The sequence below is a fragment of the Falco punctatus genome (assembly GCF_963210335.1).
Source record: "Falco punctatus genome assembly, chromosome: 2".
Classification (NCBI taxonomy): Eukaryota; Metazoa; Chordata; class Aves; order Falconiformes; family Falconidae; genus Falco; species Falco punctatus.
The window spans coordinates 83,672,267-83,695,347 of record NC_137581.1 but is presented as its reverse complement, the minus strand read 5'-3'; the positions used below and the strand labels follow the sequence as shown (position 1 = coordinate 83,695,347).

At 36.4% G+C, this 23,081-nt stretch overlaps 1 protein-coding gene across 7 annotated transcripts in view; it reads right to left on the bottom strand.

The window, feature by feature from the left end:
• The window catches only part of RPGR (retinitis pigmentosa GTPase regulator), a 67,316-nt gene that overhangs the window by 8,352 nt on the left and 35,883 nt on the right, over positions 1-23,081 (bottom strand). For 4 of the 7 annotated variants that reach the window (XM_080374339.1, XM_080374338.1, XM_080374340.1 and 1 more), the window contains 5 exons: positions 22,763-22,945; positions 21,644-21,809; positions 20,210-20,316; positions 18,345-18,410; positions 5,963-17,332 (listed from right to left, as the gene is read on the bottom strand). In XM_080374339.1, coding sequence (XP_080230465.1) covers positions 14,873-17,332; positions 18,345-18,410; positions 20,210-20,316; positions 21,644-21,809; positions 22,763-22,945 — 2,982 coding nt within the window. In that variant the 3' untranslated portion in view covers positions 5,963-14,872. Of the gene's footprint in view, positions 1-1,011; positions 1,098-2,423; positions 2,464-2,676; positions 2,962-5,962; positions 17,333-18,344; positions 18,411-20,209; positions 20,317-21,643; positions 21,810-22,762; positions 22,946-23,081 lie in introns of those variants that run through there. The other 3 variants (XM_080374342.1, XM_080374343.1, XM_080374344.1) reach the window with 2 other exon arrangements.

The following is a 23,081-nucleotide window of genomic DNA, read 5'->3' as shown; positions in this document are numbered from 1 at the left end:
GGTAAATAATATGCCCAAAACAGCTGTGAAATTCAAGGTCAAAAAAACACGAAAAGCTTTTTGTATATACCAAGGTCAATTTAGGTCACAAATTTCTTCTTGGTAAAATAGATCATTTTTTCAAACCAAAAAGACTACTTAAAAAATGTTAATGAAAAACATTCTGCTGCAGTATTTTAAATGTGACAAAACAGGATATATGAATCTGAGGAGTGAATGACTGTGTTTTGTCAAATTACACACTGTACAGTTTGTACGAAATACTGCAAGTGGTGCAATTATTTGTGTTTCTTTCAGACAAGAGTCTGAGGCAAAATCCAAAAATAGCGGCTCAGATCTGCAAAGCCCCAGAGCAGTAAATGCTTAATCTGCTTCACTATAAACGTGTGTAGTCCCATTAAAGTTAATGGCAATGTGTTTTTATGTCAGTGAGACTACACACGTGCTTGAAGTAAATCGGTGCTTAAGGTCTTTGTTCAACAGGAAACACAGTAGCCAGTCTCTGCAGAAGCCTTTGGGTCCTAAACCTGTAAGAAATTCCATATAAAGTACTCCTCAACATGCATATATATATATATATAAAAAAACCCACAGTCTTTAAATCAGTGCATGTTGGAAATTAATACAAGGTCAACTAGCTCAGCTGCTGCTTTCAGAGGGAAATATGGTTGGAAATATTTTTAGACAATGTCCCATAGGAATCAAGTCCTAAGTTTTCACCCCTGCCAAAATCTGATGTGATTAACAACCTGTCTTTTATGGGCATGCTATATATGAACAGGTGGTAATAGGCTTGATCTCATTTCTACTGACCGAAGTACTATGATTTACTTTAATAGAGCAATTATTTGTTTTAAGTTACCACAAAATCAAATCTTAAAAGGAACAGACTGCTCAGCAGTTGAATTGTTTATGCAGATCAGGTAAACTGGGGTATTTGCTTCAGCTCGGTAAATGCCCACTGCCTTTTTGGTCACTGATAAAACTAGAAGGAAAAATCAGACCACATACCTTTTTTCTCCCGATGCCTTCAGTTTTTTGGTCATGAGTGTTCTCCGAAGAACTGTTCACAGTGTGATTGTCAGTGCTTTCTTTCTCTACAATAACATAAACGTTTACATAACTTCCTTCTGATTTTTGCAAATTAAGAGCAGAAAAAACTGTTCTTCAATTATTTTTGAAGTAAAAGTCACTAAAAATGTGGATCTTAAAAAAAAAAACAAAACAAAAGTAGTGGGGATATTCAGTTCAACTTGATGTCCAGCCTGACAAAGCTATTTTTATTTTTTAATCTCTCTCTCTATAATGCCCTTACATTCTCCAGATGCTCAATTTTCAAGAATAGAATGCTTATGGCAGTGATATTATATAAAATGTTTTGACTTGACACTCATAGTTTCCTCTTGCTGACAGAAGACAATGCCTTGCACAATGATTTTGAATATATATTCTAATTTGGAAAAGCTGACTTTTAGGGCAGGAGTTATGGTTCACCATGAATTTTATTCCATAGAAACAATTCTGGGAAAGGAAAAACTTTCCATCTGAGTTGATGCTTCTGTGTTTAAATTTTCCTATACTCCTTGTATGAATGATATAAATTTAGAACTTAGTATCAAAACTTCCAGATCACTGGATGATGGAAAAATATTTAAGCATCTATTCTGGACAAACTATTTCCATTATAATATTGAAAATAAATGTCATAGCTTCTTCATTATTGAGGCAGTGGTCTTTTTTTATATTACATTTGTTATTTACTTTCAAAAGAACAATTATAGATTATTCCAGAATTTCTAAAATAAGTATTTTTGACTTGTCTTGCATATAGGGCACCCAACTTCACGCTCCCCAGCTTTTCTAAAGGAATATGCATCTAAAAGATGACAGTTCACTCAAACTGCCATGAAAACTACAAGTGACTAGATCTAGAGTTACATCTTCAGCATCCCTGAACAGTATTCAGTAATTACCGTATTTCACCTAAAATAATCTTTTTGTGAACCTAATGAGGAAATGTCAACTGACAGAGATGAGACAGACTTTTGACAAGCATCTCTGTTGAAGTGAAGAAATATGGCATCTAAAGAAGTTCCTTGAGAGATAATACAATTACCATTACTGTGCCACCACACAATGAGAACTGCTCTTACCAAGTAAGATATAGTCCTGCTAAAAGAAAGTCCTTTGTGTGGACTTCCTCCAATACCCAACTAGGAAAAGAATTTTTTTGCTTTCAAGTAAAGATTTTTGCCTCTCAAATTTCATCCCCTCTCAAGAACTGCTTTATCAACTACTGGCAATAATTGTATTGTTCAGTATTTTTATAATAGAGATTGTTTAGAAGTTTCATCTTTTGGAATGTTTTATTTGTTTTTAGAATATCCGCAATGGTCCAGAGTTCTTAGGTATTGTATTCTTACCCTGTTGAACGATGGTCTCTTTCTGAGTAGTCTCTTCTGTCTATAGAGACAAAACAATGAAATCTCCGTCAAACTTGTTAAAAATCTAAATGTTTAACTATTAACACATAAATACATGTTCCTTCCTCTACCAAAACCACCCCAAACAACAACTTTGCATTTACAAGATAGCTACATATATATTCAAACTAATGTTAGTTATAGAACCAAATTATTTCAGAGACCAGTAACTTAATAGTGTAAAAGCTTTTACCTCTACACTTTCCACTGCACTATTACTGCTTTTCTCTCCATCAGGTGTTTCACTATGTTTCTCTTTTCCGCATTTTTCCTCTATTTCCTCCTCTTTCTCTGTGCCTCCTCCTCCTGCTTCTTCTCCTTCTGCTTCTTCTTTTTCTTCTGCTTCTTCTTCCTCCTCCTCCTCCTCATCTGTCTCTTCATCTCCAGAAAAGTTTTGTTCCTTTGACAAAATGGCCAAAACATCATTTTGAAACTCATGCTGCACAATGGTATCATGGTCCTCATCCCACATCATAATCTAACTAAGAAAAGAAAATTCAATATAAAATGTTGCAAGGAGTAGACAGACTAAGGACAAAAACGGGAGACCTCACTCAAGGTTTGCTAACAGATTTTTTGTTTAACAGATTTAAAAAAAAAAACCAGACTTCCAGTGAACATTAGGAGTGCAGCTAACTTGTTTCCTTTCCTCCCTTCCCTTTGGATTTCATTCCTCTCCCCCTCTCCCTCCTTTTCATTATAACTGCTACTGTTATTATTATTATTGTTCTTGCATTTTAATTTTATTTCAATTATTAAATCGTCTTTATCTCAACCCTTGAGTTTTAATTCCTTTCCGATTCTCCTCCCCATCCCTCTGGCAGAGGGGGGCAGTGAGCGAGCGGCTGCGTGGGGCTTGGTTGCCGGCCGGGGTTAAACCATGGCAAAGGCATTCAACCCCACCATTTCACACTGGAGGAAATTTAAGATTAGTAAGGCACGTATGTACGTAACAGGCATCTACAACACACAGCAAGAGTGTGAAGACAGCTAAACGTAAAAGAGTTTAGTCCAGTTTTGAACTACTGTTTATCCCACTCTACAAGCACACATAAGTGTCTCTGGCTCTGCTGATACAGAGGTACTGGTCAAGCAGTTAACCACAAAAATACCTATGTTCCATATAGTGTGGGCAAAAAAGGTAGTCACGATTTGAGTTCTGAGAGTGGAACTTCTAATTACATAGTAAAGATTGATGACACATTCACATGAAAGTCAGTCCCAAAGTCAAACTGACAGGAAAAAAAACCCTCTCCTTTCAATCCTCACCTTTTCAGTTACATAAGGCAATCTCAGAATTGACCTTATTTCTAGCTTCGCCTCTAAGTACAAATGATCTCCAGCTTTCTATCCACTGACAACTGTTTTCATCTAAATATTCAAAACATCATTTAAGAGATGCAAAGCTTATTTTCTTTCAAAACCATTCCTCCTGCACAGATAATAAGGTCTCTAATGAGGAACAGCACTCTAATTCTCATTCAGCTGGCAACTAAATCTACTGAAAGGAAACCGAAAACCAGAACTTGTATAAATACTTCCTAGAAGCACAGTCTAGTGCTAAATTAGAAAAGATAGGAAGAACACCGTTTTTTCATAAATTTGGTGAAAATCTCATTAGAACTAAATGCTGCAAATGTCTAGGAAAGTTGTCATAGAATAACATTTAAGAAAGACCTTTTTTATGCTTCTTCATGAAGCCAGCATTGATCAGTGGGCCTTAGAATAGCTTTATTCTAAGAATAAAACAACATCTTAACAAAGTACAAAATAACTGCCAGCATTCTAGAGTTTGCTGATCCTGTGGTGAGCAGAATCAGGTGGACACGTATTTAGCAAACTTGAATAAAAAAGCAGAGCACAATCAGTATGGTATCATCTACATCAACATAGTTACAGCATTTCAGAAACTGTACAACAAGATCCTACAATAGCCTTATAGAACTTACAAGACTTATGTACAACTCCTATGCTGACAAAAATCACTGCTCTTTTGCAGCCACATAATGGCTGAACTTCCACTGTATGGCTACTCAGGTTCTGCTCACAGTGAACTTGCGTATCAGGTTTGGATTCTATCATAAAGACTATGTTTCCTATTAGCCACCTCAATGAAGACATCTAAATGCAGGAGTCTACAAAGGAGATCAAATATAAGCTGCCATTGTAGTTACTGGAGATCTTTCGTGGAATTTATTTGATAAGCATCACTCAGACATCCTAGGAATCTGAGACATCCTTACACGGGGCTTACGGAGACCTGCATCATTCTGTACCCCAACTCACAGCCATGCAGGATACCCCCCAACACCTAAAATCACATTAGCTATGTTTGTTTAGGCAACTGAGCTATGGTCCTCATCAACAAAATTGATGGAACTGTGACACTTATTTCACTCCAAAGACACCTATTGTTGTTAAACTGAACGACTTTCCAGACTGACCACATTTCTATTTACTGTATTTGCGGTTTGCCACAGGTTTCTCTGGCTGCCACCTTATCTGTTCAACTTTTAAAACAACTTGTTCTAACTCTGACAGCCCAGTTTTATTACTGCCACTTCTGCTTGTCCATTTATAGGCATGTTTGGGAGAGTTTTTACCGATAGTATGGAAGGAGAGATGAGAATATCATAGAACAGATACTCTTTACTTTAAAAGATGAGTCATCTGGCCACTAAAGAACAAGTCTCTGAATAATTTTAGGCTACTAATTAAAGCAAATATATATATGTATATGTATATAAGTATACATGTATTATACATATATGTACATATTATGTTATAGGTATATATTATATGTATGTATTGTCTCTGCATTACTCTCTTTCATAATACTTCAGGAGGTTTATGCTGTAAGACATCTATAGTTTCACCTCTAAAGCTCAGATACAGAGAAGCTGGCTTGGCCAAGGTCTCACACACAGAAAGTCAAAAGTTGTAAAGAATGTACAAGTAAAGTACTTGAAACTGTTTTCATTTAAGCCTCAGGTTCCAGTTTCTTCAAGGACAAAAAAAGTGGTTGGTACTATGAAACAATCTTAAACATTTTGTACCTCTAGTATGTTAAATCAGTACAGCCGAACATGAATCTTGAAAGTCTGGTAGACTTAACAGATTTTGTACAACTGCTTTACTTGCTTAATTTTTTGCATGCATTTACACTGGTTTCCCTGCAAACCTAGACCTTCAAAACAAGACATTCTTAAGGATAAAATTGCTTTATCCATGCGTTAGAGGACGAATGACCTCACTCCCTTACTGTTTTGGCAAATGTATTGCCTCAGTGGGTATAACTGTCTTCTGCTACAATGGCTGCAGCTAGCTTTCTTCGGGCAGATTAATACATAATACAGACATTTCATTTATGAATGCTCTATGAAAATGGTCTTATGTCTACAGGACAGAGGGGGGGAAATTTCACTCTGTTCCATGCCGTATCCCACCTGGTATCATCCTCTAGCTGAAAGACAGTCTCATGGTAGACCTTGCTCAAAGGACAGCTGCAAACTAGGTTTCTCGATATTGTAGTAACTATTTCACTGGGGATCCCTCTTGCATACTTTGTGGAAACTGAGCTCTGGCAGACAGGCTGTTCATAATTAGCATTTCAGAAGGGGAGTTTTATGGTATCTTTCCAAGCCTCCTCAAGAAGTCAAAATATTTTATGTCTGCCACCACCATTTTATGTTTCTAGGGAAGAAAGTCTCAAAACCACTGACGAGACAAATTTAGTTGCAGATTTTTAAAAAATCTGGTGAAAACTCAGTGATGAAGAGGAATCTGTAATTACTAGGTGTACTACTCAGAAACAGAGAGTTCTGGGAAGCTGTGGTTTACAGAAAAGATATTTCTGTTTCTAGTTGCCCTGGAAACTGTTGAATATCCACAGAGAAGATTATTAAAGAGACCTGAGAATGAGGTAGTTAGCTACATGCTTCTTCCTTGGAGTCGTTCTGCCAAGCAGCTATAAACCAGCAATTGCTTAGCAGAGTTTTTAATCATTTAAGGAACAGATTTCTCCCATTACTTGTCCAACCCATTACCTTTAAATGCTCCAAAGCATGCCATGACTCTCTTACATGCCTATACGACAACTGAATGGAATACATACCTAGTAGGAGCTGCACTACGAAGTAGAAGACTCTTAGTAGATGGGTATCAGGCCTAAGGAGGTTGGTCAATGGGCATAATGTTGTCATATGGGACTGAACAATGCTTCCCTTGTACAGCATCAGTAAAAACAACTACAAAATACATTTCTACAGACCATCCGTCTTTTTTGATGCAGGACTGAAAAGGAATAGGTAGAGGAATCACATCCTCCACTAGCTATCACTTTGCTCTCCAAAATACTAGTGCACATCAGCATCACCCCTGAATTGTCCACGCTGGGAAAATACACTGTGTTAAAATTGTATTAAAACAGCATTTAAAGTAACAATATTAACCATGACTTTACATGCAGATGAGAGAAAAATAAAAATAGCTCTGTCTGCCCTTCATGGGCTGGAGATGTATGGGGGTGGGCAGGCACTTAACATTTTGCCGATACCAGTCTTGTCATGATGTCAAGTTATCAGATATGAAATGACTGGAAATACTGCCTGACGAAACTCTTAGTAAGGCTAAGAAACATACCTTGTAGTTTCTTACTTAGCAGTTACAGTGAAAGCTTAACACCTTACAGTCCACATAGTGCTAGCCATTTGTGGTCAGGAATTTGAACTGGGCTTTCATTTTGTAGCTATTAATATAGAGAAGCTATTAGCTCAGCTACTCTAAACCTTAGAGAATTATCTTTCATTTTAATGATTACTAAAGAAAGAGCTGTCCAGATTGATGACTGACAAAATTCAAAGACATATCAATCTCAAATGAGAGATTTAACAGCTTATTCTTTTAATTGCAAGCAGTAAGGCAGTCCACAAGCCAAACTAGGCTTTCCTTATATATTGTCATGTAGTCAAACAGAAGAGCTCAGCTGAATAAACTTAAAAGAATTTTCAGTAAAAAGCTGAGCCTGTTGCCATAACTTGTCTAAAAGTTAACACCTAGACTTCCACTAGGTTACACTAGCTTCCTAATTGTACAATTCTACGTCAAGAGCACTTGACATGGATTACCTGATACAACAGTCCCTTAATGCTTCTGTCATGCGTGTATCTTGGAATACTAATGCAATGCTGAACTTAGAATTTCAGGCACGCTGTGCAGACAGTGAAACAATTGGAAATAATTTTTATGTCAGGCGTGAGTTTCCATTGCTGCATGTCGAGCAGAAACTGAACTTTAAATTAGAGTTACGTCACCTTCTAAATATGACAGAAGAAAATGTTTCAAAGTAGCAGATGCCCACATAGTGATACACTGATTACCCTGATAATGTGATGACTAATTACCACACTAATACTTGTGATACTTCAATTGCATCCTCCAACAGGATGGTGTCACCCTGAGAAAAATGGAATAAAATAGTGAATACCTAGCTGTAAATAACGTTGTTAGAAACTGACTGAGCAGACTAATTTTTCATGTTGTTCTCCTGTCTTTTTCTGCCAATACTTTGCTACACAATATATTTTATTTACTAAAAGTCCAATACAAGGACCTACAAGTTTCCACAGATCTGTGCACTTTTGCCACAGACTGACAGTACACATACCTTGCATTAGGAGAGTTAATCTGATTACATTTATTATTCAGGACTTCAGGTGTCATTCTGCAATTGTACACTGACAATTATTACAAAGTAGTAGACATTCCTTTTTTTGATGGCATTATGTTAAAGGTTATTTCAGTTGGCTTTCGTGTCATTATTCTGTGGCTTGCCAGCTTGCTGCTGTCAGTGTACGTGGAGAAAGATTACTCTGCATTCTTGTTTGAGTAAAAATAACTAATTAACAATGTATACAATTCTAATGTAAATCTACATTCTAAAAAAGACAGTATTTGTACTTTCAGGTTTGTTTTAGGGTTTGACTATTCACTACAAAACCAATATAAATAGTTATTGAAAGGATTCTCCTTTCCCAGCAATTCAGAACAAATTTTTATTACTTATTCCCCAAGATAAATCAGCATCTGAAATAGCTCAGACGTACTACAGCTTTCATATACAAAACTGCTATCTTCTCAAAAATGTTTGCTTTCTTTGGAGAACAAATAAATTTAATACCAATTTCCAGGGTGAAAAGGAAAGAAAACATCTCTATAGAACTATAAAGGATTTTTAAGGTGTTTTGTGAAGAATCATAAAACAAGCTGGAGACTGTTTACATCACGTATAATCTCTTATGAGCTATTTTACATAGTAATATAAATACCTTTTAATATTCAGTCACTTGGAAATAGCATACCAAAATAACTCCTGGGTACTTAAGCAAAACATATGAAATATAATAAGCAAATCCAAATGAGAATATGTTGATGTTACCTCAAAAACTTAGCAAGTCTCTGGAAGATACTATGCTGCATAAAATGACTTCTTAATGCTAACAGACACAGAGAAAAACTAGCTTGGGAATATTAGTGCACACTTGGATGCATTTTGTGCACTTTTTCCAAATTCTTAGAAAAAAAGTTTTAGTGTCTGGAGTTTGTCATGCAGCTCCCACATATCTGCAAGTGAATGAGGACAGTCACTACTTCCCGCTTTTACTGTGCCACAAAGCTTTGAGTACTACATACCTCTCCAAAACCCTGTGCTTTTCATTGAAATCCTGCCTTAATCATGCTGATTATTATTCAGTGCTCAGATAAAAATACCGGCAAAGGCAAATTTTCATCAATAACATCACAGCATGCAGGAAGGTTCTTCAAGATTCTTTGGTCTCTGTACGCTCCTGAACAGGATGCCACACAAGGCACTGCTAAAATCTCCACACCCTGCAAGAGTGGGTCTCTCAGGGAAGATCCCCCATTTCAAAATGCTTTGATGTAAAAGTGGCAATTTCTGTACAACCGTCAATAATCTTGGAATGCATTCTCATCTTTTACAGGTTGACTTTTCAAGGCACACCCAACTTACTAACACAACTCTCCAGCTATTTGAAGGCTGGCTTTAAAGCACAGCTTAACTTCTTTCTGTACTCTTGATACAGGACACATGCAGGTTTCCTTTGTTCTCTTCCTCAATGAAGTGCCTAGTAAAAGAGATTAAATTTTGCAGCAGTTGTGCTGCTGTGTTTCTAGTTACGAGAGTTGTTTTGTGCCTTGGCTAGAATGAAAGTAAGTATTTTAAACTTCCTGTAAGAATACCAGCCTCTGCCAGGGTGGCCCGCAATCCCAAACTCTTATTAGACTGGTCATTATTGTTGACTTTCCAGTTGAAAAGCACAGCCCGGGCTCTTGTATTATCACTGGTATACAGGGAGTGGGAAATATTACTCTTCAATACTGCTGTAATCTATATCCTTACAGGTATAGGTGCATATAAAGGCATTGCTTAATACAAAATTCTGCTTAGAGCTACCTTTTGTTTAGCACTCTCTCATGCTCTCAGTATGAAACCACAAATACTTTATATTTCACAGAAACCACGAATGCAACTCTGTGTGAAAGGTGGGGTACGCATGACAAATTATAAATCTCTAAACCCATAACACTGAACCTGGGACATTCCAGCAGGCTGCCCTGCAACCTACCTCAAACAGAAAAAAAGTCATGTCTGATTTTCAGTGCTGGGACTTATATGAAAGCCAGAATGGTAAATATCTTTACATTTGACATTTCAGGGCCCTGATAATAAATATTTTCATAACTAAGTATAGGGTTTTGAGATAATTATATTAATATTTGTTTAAATTATTATAGCATGAGATTGTCAAGCAAATAAGCAATGGGCATTATCACAAATCCTTAAAAAGGACAGCAATTAAGTGTACTTGCTTTTTCTTTTGGCAATAGATAAAGCCTCTGTAGCTCTCAGCAGTGCAATTTTCAAATGCCAAATCTATCTCTCCAAAATCTTTTCAATATGCAAAAGTTAACCTCTCCTCTCTACATTAAAGCATGAAAAAGTGTATAAAAATATTACAACTCAGTGAGTGACTTCGGATCACGAACATGCTCAGAACTTCACAGAGGACACAACTATAGCTTTGCCATTTGTACAAGCAAAATATTTGCTCAGTTGCTCACAGAATGCCACAGTATTAACACTGTTGTTTATTTGAATTGCACATTTAGAAATGAGTTGAGGATTTTCCCTTTTACATTTACTTTGCCCTTTTTTTGCCTTTTTACAGATCTGACAACGTTCTTCTGTTCAAAGATCCTGTTATTTCTGAGTTTGCTTCTGCTCTCCAAATACTCATTATAAAATTAAAGACAATACACAGAAGTTCAGGTGAGTTCACAGTTCATAAATTCAGCCTATATGCACCAAGAAAAAACTCAGATTGCATTAAAAAAGATGCTCTGTCTTTATCACTCTCATTTGTTTTAGAGTATTTAACAATACTTTTGTTAAAGGACTAGATTCACACCAAAAATTCAATCAGTAAAAATCAAAGACTGCTATTCTGAGAGGTAAGATCTAGAATGTAGTGTCATCTTTGAAGAAAGTAAGCTAAAATTTATCTGAAGAGATGGGTACAGCTAATAAAAGCTAGTAAAAAAAAAAAACAAAAGCAATGGAAATTAAATTCCTTTTCTGCACGATTCCTAAAGGCCCATTTTAAAGAATAATCATGTACATACCCAGATAAGACATTTTCTGGTTATTCAGCATCAATTATGCAAAGGGAACTATTATTTGAATGCATATGTTGGTATATTTCAGATAAAATGGGAAAATTTACCTTCTGCAATTTTGCAGGCATAAGAGAAGACTTATGCTAGAACACATACCAGAGTAATCTAGAGCACCCTCATCTCTAGCAGGAGCTGTGTGGCAAGAGCAGACTTGCACCCTGCCCCCTGAAAATGGAATACGTGCCTGCTATAAAAGGCAGTATATGCATATGTAATTCCGTGAGCATGTATGTGAAAGCGTGCAGGGGGATTAAAACTTCTGAGATTAGAGGCAGAAGGGTGCTTAAAAATTTGAGGGTACTTATTAACATTTATAGTTGTCTGGTGTTGTTACCTGCTGTATTACCACTCTTGATCTTGAATGTGTAGTTGGTTGATTGCTGGTTAACTGTTATTAATAAATCAATACATCACTTCAATCTTAACTTGATTTAAACCACACAGCTGAACAGTTTTTCCATGTGACAATCATGAGGGAATTAAACATGAAGAGGAAATACATGCTCTTTTTTCTAATACAAGAATAAGAGACATCAAGTAAAGGTACCAGGAGACAGATTCAAGACAAATAAAGGAGTTATTTCTTTAAAAAAATGTGTACAGATCTAATAATTGTTTGCCAAAACATGTACTGGATGCTAAACGGGTTAAAAATTGATTGAAAGAAATCAACAGAAGAAAAATGGCTATTAGGTGTAATAGGTGTATCTTCTGAACCACCAATTATTGAATACACTGAATATATTTGGTATACCGACTGATTACACAGTCAGTATACACATAACACACAATTACATAACACTCTGTATGTGCTCTACTCTTGTATTTTTTTGCCAGGCATTCACTAGTAGCCACTGGTAGAAAAAAGACCGGACTAAACCTTTGGTCTGAGCAATTGCCTGTTGTATTCTCTCTATTGCAGGGTTTTTCTGTGCTAAAAACTAGTTCAGGACTACTACTGCCATGTTGCTTTAAATACTGCGCATAAATCTTTTTGTATCCCATAATAAATACCAAGGACATACTGAATTTCCACAAAACCACAGGTACCAAACTTATAAACCAGTATGAGTCAAACTAAATAAAATTCCACTCGTTACGCTAATGGAGTTCCAAAGTCCCACCAAAGCCCAGAAATGTTGGCACAGTGTGCAATTTATGTAACGATTCTGTGGAAAACCCTTTCAAGTGCTGGAGTAATGCTCTGCTTTTCCCCCACCACAGGAATGATCCACAAAACAATACAAAACCAGTTCTCAATTCAATGAATTTTCATCCAGACAAAACAAAGAGGTGGAGATGCCTACAACTTGGCTTCCTTTACTCTTCTGGGAAGCTTTATGCTATCAGCACATGTTAAGAAAGGAACAACAAATGGTCCCCATTTGCCTAAGAAATTACATTAAAAGCTAGAGCCAAACAGTAAATGAAGAGCCATGTGGAATTAGAAATCACTTGCTTCAAAGCGCTCTCACTCACTCCCCTTCTCTCTAGCAAACACATTTCAAAAGAAAAAATGAGTTGTTGTTGTGGGTTTTTTCCACAGCACATTGTCTTCCAAAGCTCTATTTTAGAATCACAAACAAGACGTCATATCCAAGAACCAGTTTTAGGCCTATAAAAATACTTTTCAGTATTACTCTAATTTTAATCACAGTAGTATCCCAATCTTTCTTAAGAAAGATAAAATAACACAGCTTAGCTCCAATTAGTTTCAAAAGTAAATACTTTCACAGCAGTTCAGTGATAACGCAGCACTTCTGAGAAATAACAGAGGACTCCGTTGTTAGAGAGAGCTGTTTTCTTCGGAAGTGCATGTAACTGCTAAAGTATTCCACTCTACCAGAATATGAGGATACTTACCCTTTTCCAAAGACCTACACATGATATTCAAGAAAATGTATTACAGAAAATTCCAAAACTTGAAACAAATTTCACAGGAACAAAATACAGTCATTGGACTAACTTTTTGTTGTAGTTAGGCACTGCATGTGACTGAAAGTGATCTTACTTTCAAATGCAGTATATGGAAGGGGTGACTGAGGTAGGAAGGATAGAACTGGACTAGAATCTACTGACAATTAATCTACTACAGCTTTTTTAGAAAATAAAATCTGGAGACATTGTGTGAAAAATAGTTTAATGCCAGTATCTTTTACAAAACAACATTAAAAATGTTTCATAGTCTCAACATAGGTATTGATTTCATTAACGTTTTTATTGAATGACATTTACTCATTTTGATTCCTTTTTTTTTCCTGTCCTCATTTTCAAACAGAAATTAAATAGCTATTTTTCTAGAGAATCTCAACAGAGATCTGTTTACAAAAATTTCTCAGACCACCCATTAGCATAGTATCTAAATAATAATGCTGTATGACAAGTCCCTGTCCCTTCTTTTCCCAGTTTGACCACTAATAGTTGAAACAGTAATACAATGTCTTACAAGAATAATTTGCAAGATTTGTTTGTGTATTTTAAGGAAACTCCAAAAGTATTAACATACTTTGTCTTTTCCAAAAAGAATTCAGACATTCATGCTACTTTCTCTACTATTCCATCTAGCTTCTTTGTTTATTACATTGTCCTCTTTTTGGAGATCATAGATGTGATTTTTAGGAGGGGAAAACACAAATCTCCTCCAATGAGGAGAAGCTTAGGCTCTGATCCTGAAAACATATATACACTTCACACTGCAACAAATTACATCCCCCTCCCTGAGAACCTTAGAGTTAGATGAGTAATGTAATGCAGTCTTTTGTAGGCAGACATTTAATCTTTTGTGTATTGCACAGTATAAACAAGTAAACGAAGTTTTACAGGTGCGTATTTTCAAATTCTTCATTATATCTAATCACCAAATGTGATAGCCCCAAATTATCCATAAACAGATGCATTGTGACTCTAATGTAACCTAGGCCAGATTCTGAGAATTGTGTTTGTCTTTTTTCACATAATTGTGTGCTGATACCAAAATAGAAGCCAGCCTTAAGGCCTCTGAAAAAGCCCAGGCCACCATTTACCCAGGAGGCCTGCATTTCCACTTACTTCCCATCTACCAACCCACGTAAATTTGGCAACTTGTCCTTTCTTTAATTTACACTGAGTACTCAAACATTTTACCAACACATGAACAGAAGCAAAGTAGGGAGAATGAATATGGAGTGATACCAAAATTTAAAAATATGTATCTTTGTTAATTTACTGACACTTCTTTCATATAAGGCACGCTAACAAGTAAGCTCTCATGCACCAAAAATTGATGTATTACCTTAAGAAATCTGATTCAAAGGCAAAGAAGATTACACTGTTACAATGTGTAATTCATGTTGTCAGCATGACATTATAAGTTAAGAGACAAACCCATTTTGCCTCCTCAGTGATTATTTTTTTAAATCTGTCATACGTAATAAACATCATTGTGCAAATGACTATTTCAACAATTTATATGATTTCTCTCACAAAAGCTTCCCCAATCTAAACAGCTTCTTCATTTTTTCCCAATAAATTGGCACTTAAAGTATATGTATAATGTATTTTTACTACATTAATTTTTTTATGCAATAAAAATCAATCTGCCATAGTTCCAAAGTTTTCTGAATAGGCTTAAAATGCATCTTCAGTAGCCTATGCTACTTTAGTGTTAAATAATGAGGTAGCACATTGTTCCAAAATTGTTCTGAGTTATGTGAACCATTTGCTACATGCTGTTTGGACTTCATTTTTTGTTTAGAGCTGTTCAGTAAAGCAGTACTTTCCGTCTTCTCTGGCTTCCTGGTTTTGCTTTTTTGTGGAAGCGTATTACTATATCTTTTTCTTTTACCTTTTGCTTTTTCCTCTTCCTCTCCTTCTTCCTCCTCTCCTTCATTTTCTTCCCCGTCCTCTCCCTCATCCCCTTCCTCCTCTTCTCCTTCTTCCCCCTCTCCCTCTTCCCCTTCTTGTTCCTCTTCTCCCTCTTCCCCTTCTTGTTCCTCCTCTCCCTCTTCCCCTTCTTGTTCCTCCTCTCCCTCTTCCCCTTCTTGTTCCTCCTCTCCCTCTTCCCCTTCTTGTTCCCCCTCTCCCTCTTCCCCTTCTTGTTCCTCCTCTCCCTCTTCCCCTTCTTGTTCCCCCTCTCCCTCTTCCCCTTCTTGTTCCCCCTCTCCCTCTTCCCCTTTCTCTTCTTCTCCCTCTTCTCCTTCTCCGTCTTCTAATCCCCCATTTTCAGCTCTCTCTTCTTCCTCTTCTTCCTCCTCCACTCCCTCATCTTCTTCCACTCCTTCCTCTACTTCTCCATCTTCTCCCAATCCTTCTTCCTCTTCTTCATCCTCTTCCTCTTCATTTTCCAGCTCCTCTTCCTTGTTTTCATCGTCTTCCTTTTTTTCATCTTCTTCCCCCTCCTCCCCTTCTGCTTCTGCCGCTGCTCCTACCTCTTCCTCCTCCTCATTTTCTCTTTCCTCTTTGACTTCATCCTCCCCCTCTTCTTCTTCCACTCCATCATCCCCCACCAACTTAATCCTCCTATTTGCACATTCCTCTTCCTGTTCTTCCAATACCTCTTTTTCCTTCCCTGCCAATGATTCTAATTCCTCTTCATCCTCTTTGTCTTTTTCATTCTCCCTTTCTTTGTTTTCTTCTTCATTTTCCTTTTCATCTCCTACTTCCTCTTCTGCCTCTACCTCTTTTTCTTCCTCCTCCTCTCTATCTTCACCTCCTTCCTCACTCTCATCTCTTCCCTCACTTTTAACCTGTTCTTCCTTTTCTTTTTCAGTGTCTTCCTCTTTTGCATCCTCCTCCATATCCTCCTTTTCTCCCTCAGTCAGCATTTCTTCTTCCATCAGCCTGCCTTCCTCATCAACTTGCTCTTTGCCATCTTCCTGCCTAATCTCTTCAATCTGTTCTTTGCCATCTTCAATCTCTTCTGCACTCTCATTCTCACTGCTTCTTTCAGCCTGTGATTCCTCTCTTTCATTTTCTTCCTTATTATCTTTTTCCTCTTCGCCTTCATCTCTTCCTACTGAAACTTCATCTCTGTCTTTTTTAACCTGACTCTCTTCTTCTTCCTCACCTAGTTCACCTTCACTGTCAACTGTTTCTAGTTTCTCTTTTTCACTTTCACCCTTTTCACTGCCTTCACTCTCCTGCTCTTGATTAGATTCCTCCTCATTCTTAATTTCTAACTGCCTGTCTTCATCAGCTTTTGCTTCAAAGTTTTCTTCCTCATTCAGGCTTTCTACATCAGCCTCTTCTACATACTCTTTCTCATTGTTTGTAGCGTGCATCTCCTTAGTCTCAGTGTCTTCTTTTTCTAAATGCAAACCTTTCACTTTTTCTATTTTCATTGCCTTCTGGACCTCTCTGCCTTCATAGTAGTGCTCTTCTTTTTCCCTACTCTTAAATACATATTTTGCAAGATCATTACTACTTTCCTCAGTTGAAGATGATGACACACTTACAGCTATGTGTTTCAAAAAATTCTTTTTTTTAAAGCCTCTCTCCTCTTCCCTACTTTCTTCTCCTCTGACACATATTTTTTCACATTTATCAGATTTTTCAACAACATCCTTTACTTTGTTTTGACTTTCTATTGCTTCTTGATTTTCTTGGTTTTGAACAGGATTGTATTTTTGCACAATTAATGAATCAGACTGGGGCCGATCCCTGGATGCAGAAGGAAGTACATCTATTTTAAGGGGTTGCTTAGATTTAATAGCTTTTATCTTTTTATTGGAAGAACTTGTTTTTTCAGTCAGAATTTGTTTTTCAGTGGGAAGACTGTAAATTACATCCTCTCTGACAAATTCAGGATTTTCTGCATACTCTTTTTCCCTTTTCACTAACCTGCATTTGTCCATAGTAATTTGTTGAACACCACTTCTTAAAGTACTAACACTTTGCGCATGCTCAGATGTACCTTTCTTTGTATTTTTGGGGGGCACAGGCTTCCCTACAAAGGCACTACTTTTTTCTAAATCTTGTCCCAGTGGCTCTGAAAATGAAGACTGCTTTTGCAAAGAGCCAGAGTCTAATTTTGAGCCCTCCTTCATGGAATCAGAATCCTTGTTTTTCAGCTCACCCTTACCATTTCTTTTCAGTTTCACATTTTTATTGTTCTTCTATTCCATATGAAAAGCAGAAAATTAAAAAGAAAGAAGGAAAGCATTAAGGACAAATGAAAGCAAAAGAAAAAAGGTTACAAAAACATCTAAACAAGCAAAGAATTTCTGTGAGGGGACTAGAAGATAGCATAAAAGGTAGAGTATTTCACATGAAATGAACTTACAAGTGCACATATTAGAAGAATGTAACGTTCTGTTTATGGTAAATGTACTACTACACCTTTTTCACTATCCAAGCACTCAGAAGTAAATGCAGTAAGAACTGTGCAGCCAGTATCATGTCCCATAAGCTAGAGCACATGCAATGTGTGAGGCTGTGTGAACAGAAGGAAAAAACTACAGTTCTCTTACACCTTCTTCCACATATCCTCTTGGGAAATCTGTTATGCTCTATTAAGTTTGAAAATCTGTTGTCTTTCTGTTTTAAATTTTAAATTTATTTAACAAATGCTACAGCACAGTAAATATAAAATAAAAGTATAATGAATTATACCAAAATGCTGAAATTCTAGGATCAGTTTAGGAGTGAAATAGAAAGGCAATACGAAAGTATTTTAATTTCATATTTGAAACCAGTATTATTGCTCCTTTAAATAAACTCCATGGTGAATATCTTTAAATAAAATATTTACGTATATTGTGTTTCCAAACCCAATTAAAATATTTTAGTATCAACAAACCAGTAGGAATATGTTATCAGCTTAAGTCACAAAGCGTGTATGATAGTCTCTTGCTCCTTAAACTGGTGAAGCACTATATACTCTCATCTCAAATGCTGGATATGAGGAGTTCTATGTGCCTGCACAAATGCTCTCTTGACTTCAGTCAGCTTCTTAGAATGTAACTCTGTGGATATTTAGATAATTAGCAAAAGGCGGCCTACAAAATTTGCCTAGCTTTTTTAAAACTCAAAGCAAAACAACAAATATAAGGATAATACAAGAATTCTAGATCTTCTAAACAACTGTATAAGTATACTTTTATATATATATATAATTAGTTACAGTACCTTTTGTTTTTGGAGTGGTGATAATTTTAAGGACTGGTCACTAGGATTCAATTTCATTGCATGTGTCTGCAAAAAATAAGATCTCTATTAAAAAAAATAACTAAAAGGGAAAGCAGCATCAAAGCCCAGTTACTAAACAGAGGTATTATACAAACATCTTAATATTATTGCACAGGTTGAGACAAAACTGTATGATTGCTCAACTCGCCTATTTCACTTCCCCTCCCTCATTTATTGCTTATGAAGAGAAAGTAGAAACCAGCTCAGATGTCAACATCTAAACTGTCTGTAGACACTGAATGCTACATGCTCTCTCTGACAGCCCACAAGCACATTTTAGATCTACCATCCTCTTACTGGGACATTGTGGCTACAAATACAACATCTTACTCCCTTATTACCACAACCTTCAACTTAACATCCAGTTTGATAGCACAGCCTTGAAAGTTAGAAGAAACATTACACAGCAAAAATTTTCATTGGCATCTAATGCCCTTATCTCTTTCTTCTACATAAAGCAAAAAAACCAAAAGGCAAGGCAATGCAGAATACTACTAGGCAGGCAAGTATAGTGAGATTTTGGTCCCATATAGTCCAAATGACAAGATAATGCTCTCTGCTGCTGTTTGTTAACTGTGTATGATTTAACTACCATATGATTTTTCAAGACAGTGAGCATGGAAAGTTCTGGTTTCTCAATCCCAAGAACTTGTATCATCAATATGATATTAATGGTTTTTCCTCCTCTTGTCACATTTGTCAATAAGATGTATGTTGCCGCACTTTAGAAAAATTGAAACAACTATGCAGTAACCAGAATACTTTCATCCAGATTCAAGAAAAGCAATCATTTTATTTTGTATTTTGACAAGTTTGTCTGACAGACTTCCTTCAAATTTACTGTTTCATTCTGATAAACATTTTACAATTGATTCATGATGGGTACAAAGACAAAAAGGAGAAGGAAGCTTAGTACATAAAGTGTGCAATATGTTATAAATTATGCCTCAATACATTAATGAAGGCCATGTTTGCATCGTATCTGATTTTTTTTTTGTAAATTAAGTTTTGTAACTGTTAAATAAATGTTACGCACAAACAGATTGTTAAATTACTAAGTACTGCTAAGCACAAACAAGTAGTAATTCCTGTAAAATGTGCAATCCCTCCAGTATAACTGACAACATATTCTGAGCTCAGTTCGCAGTGAGTTGCTCATTTGTTTCCATTCCACTGAAGTTAAAAAAAAGACAAAAAAAGAACACTCTTTGCAGTGTACTGCATTAAGGCCAGGACATGCACAATCCTGAGAGAGAACAAAATGTTTTGGAAAGGTGTACAATTTTTTTACATAAAAGAAATATGTAGGAACATGCTTGGGGATCACCAAATAATCAAAATGCCTGCATTTTGGCCTTTCCTTTAATATCATCCACCTGTACTAAAAAAGCTCTTCTTGAAACAGGAAAAGACAGCTTCTGTGCTTCATTTCCTGCAATTCTCCCTCTTGGAGAAAGACCATCAAGAAGAGGAAGGTCAGAGATAGAGATCACCACATAGAGATGTGGTATCCAGTGTCCTCTTCTTTCTGACATCCAGAGTTAAAGCGTGGGGAGGCACCACACTATTTGAACTACATCAATCTCATACTACAACATTACTTGCAAAATGAAAACAAACTTCAGCATTGGATAATGATGATACGAAATGCATGCTCATTTAACAGTATGTCAGTACTTCTTGGTGCCACATATGACATTCTGGGCTAGCCAGGAGTTCTGTACTAGAACCTGAAACATGACGTAGCTGCTTTGTTCTTCCCCTGCAGAAGAATGAATCACAGATTCATTAGTAAAATATATTACCATATTTAGGATGTCAGTTGTATCTCCAAGGTTTCTGTCATTATTTTCATTATCTGAGTCTTCTTCTGCAGAGCCTTCACCAGGTTTATCTTTTTGATGATTCTTTTCTTCAAGGTAAAATAGGAGGAAGTAAACAAATACCATAGGAAGCAATCTATAGCAAACAGAGCACTCCACTCTTGTAAAATACAGAATATCTCTATTTCACTGACATAGGACTGAAGTCTTGAGATTACTCATTCCCCCAGCTGAACACAAAGCAGAAACATTTCCACCTCCTTTCCGTCAGTATTAATATTAGAGGCAGCTCAACAATCTGGCCTCAGTGCACTGTTGATCTCTGACATTTTCTGCAGGCTTTCAAAGCATAAATATTACATGGGACAAAGCTGCTTTTGGATAATCTCTTTAATAATAGTGTACCGATTAGACTAAATTACCTGCAGTCATATTATCTACACCACATATTATCTGTGTAACGGATGGAGAGACAGTGAGTTTAACTGCAATGTAGCATCATAAAAATGTACCTACATAATTTTCAGGTTCACCTGGTTCATCAGGTATATGACCAGTTTCAGATGGCACGAAACCTGAGGTATTACGCCTCAGAAGATTCTAAAGGCAATTCAAATTTCACTGCATTGCTTTCCTAGAACCAGAAATGCTAATGGGCGTGCTGGCAGCTTTACAAATAATCATCTTGATTCTAACTGATTTACTTTCAAATTCCATTTGACTGCCCAGTAATTCTGAGCTAACTTTTACACCGAAGCACTGCACTCTGCACTCTTCAGCATTACTCTTCCCAGGAAATCACACATGCCCAGCAACCCAGGTGACATCCAAAACTGCTTCTAGAGAATCTGTGCAAAACTCCAGCACTGTATCATAAGCATTGTTGTCCAGGCTTTTGCATTAGCTAGAATATTGAAAATCCTTATTATCTTAGATAACAAGGCAGTGAAGAGTAATTCTACATTTCCAAGAAGAAAGATCCCATAAGAATTAGCAGGCTTCTTTTCTTATCCAAGGTCTATTGTAGGCCTTCCTATGTCTTCAAGACTGTTTCTAGTAAACTTTTTTTCTGTAATTCTTTTTCTTTTTTGTGAAAATGGAGAAAGCAGTTACTATTCTTATATTTTTCTGAAGTCCTATTTCTACAGGCTTGAGAAACCACAGGTACCATTTAGAAGTTGTTTTTTCTTTCACTCAACCCGCCCCTAAATCTTTAAGCACATTTTCCAAACATGAGCAGTGTGAGGCCATTTCTTGTATGCATTTAACTTTCACGTCTGTGTGCTGCCAGACCCTACTGAGGTAAGACTGAACTTAAACCTTCTTTCATGTTCAGACTGAGCATTTATTTATGAATGATGAGAGCCAAACAGCATAATTCTAAGAAAACAGCAACAAGATATAGGGACGCTTCACCTTTTTCATGGCCTCTATCCTTCACAGGTTCCGCTTTAGGAAGACTTGTGGCAGAAAAACAGAGTGGGCTAGTGTTGCTAGTCACAGGCAGTGAAGATTTTAAGAAGCTTCCTCCCAGTGGAGGCAGAGTTCGTGCCATTCTAATAAACTGTTCGGGAGACTTTTCCTTTAGAAGAAAAAAAAAAATGTACTGAGAGTAAGAGCAGGAGAATAAAATATAAGCAACCTCTCATACCTAACAGTGGTATTTTCTTTTAGTAGACGACAGTGTTGTAACTTTGTATACAAAGCATAAACTGAATTTCTTTACCAGTTTAATTATTTATAGTGCTAAAAAGTGAAGAGGTATATAGGGGAATATTCTACGTCTTTTCTACACAATAATCTCTAGCAGTCTTAAAATACAGGGAAAGAAGAAACAAACCCTTGGATTTTTATTTAAAATTACAATACTAGTCTCTTAAATAACATTGAGGTATTTAATGCATAACAACAAAATATTTTTACAAAATAAACGTGGTTTTGTGGTAGAGTTAGCTTTCAGACAGGTAAGTGACACGATCCAACTCATTCTGCTGTTCAAGGAAACCACACGGAATGTGTAGTGGAGATTTAGGAGAAGAAAGTACTACTTTAAGTAGCTACAGGATCTTAGGATCATTTTAAGCTGATTGCAAAACTCACCTTTGATATTTTATAAACTACAAACTTGCTTAATATATTCAAGGACTCAGAGGGAACAACAAAAAGAGCCAGCTTCTTGTTCTTTTAAAAAAATACTTAATAAACATAAAAAAAATATTTAAAATATTTCAAAGGTATTTTAAAAAAGCAAAGGAACAGGCTCCCATTTTAGAATTTAAAAAAATACAAAATTAATTGCAGTCTTTTTCATAGAAATAAACAAGTAAATCTGACCAATACCTATCTTTTATTGGTATTGGACCAATTGCAACAATTTTGGGACCAGGGCAGATATTATTCTTCCTTTTATACATTAAAATTAAACACATTTTAAGGAGAACTATTTATCTCCTGGGTATATGCTGCGATTTTAGCTTTAAAAGGGATTTTGTTTCCTTAAAAAAGTATGGCAGCTCTAAGCAGCTCTGAATTTACCCTCTCTCGACGTCGTATTCGTGCTGATGTTACTTGTAAGGTGTTTGTTAGTAGTGAGTCTCCACTTGTTTTAGAGGTAGTAGAAGTCAAATGGCTTTCATACAAGTTTTCTAAGAGTACTTCTTCAGATCCTTTAGGTCTTGGAGCAGCAACAACTAGCATGTGACAACCACCACAAGCAACCTACGGCACCAAAAAAGGTCTGATTATTTCATTTGCAAGTGTCAATACAAGGATCTCATTTTCTTACAATCATCTCTAGGGCCTTAGGTTATAAGAAAAACATAATAAAAGTAAGAGATACTCAATTGCTTCAAAT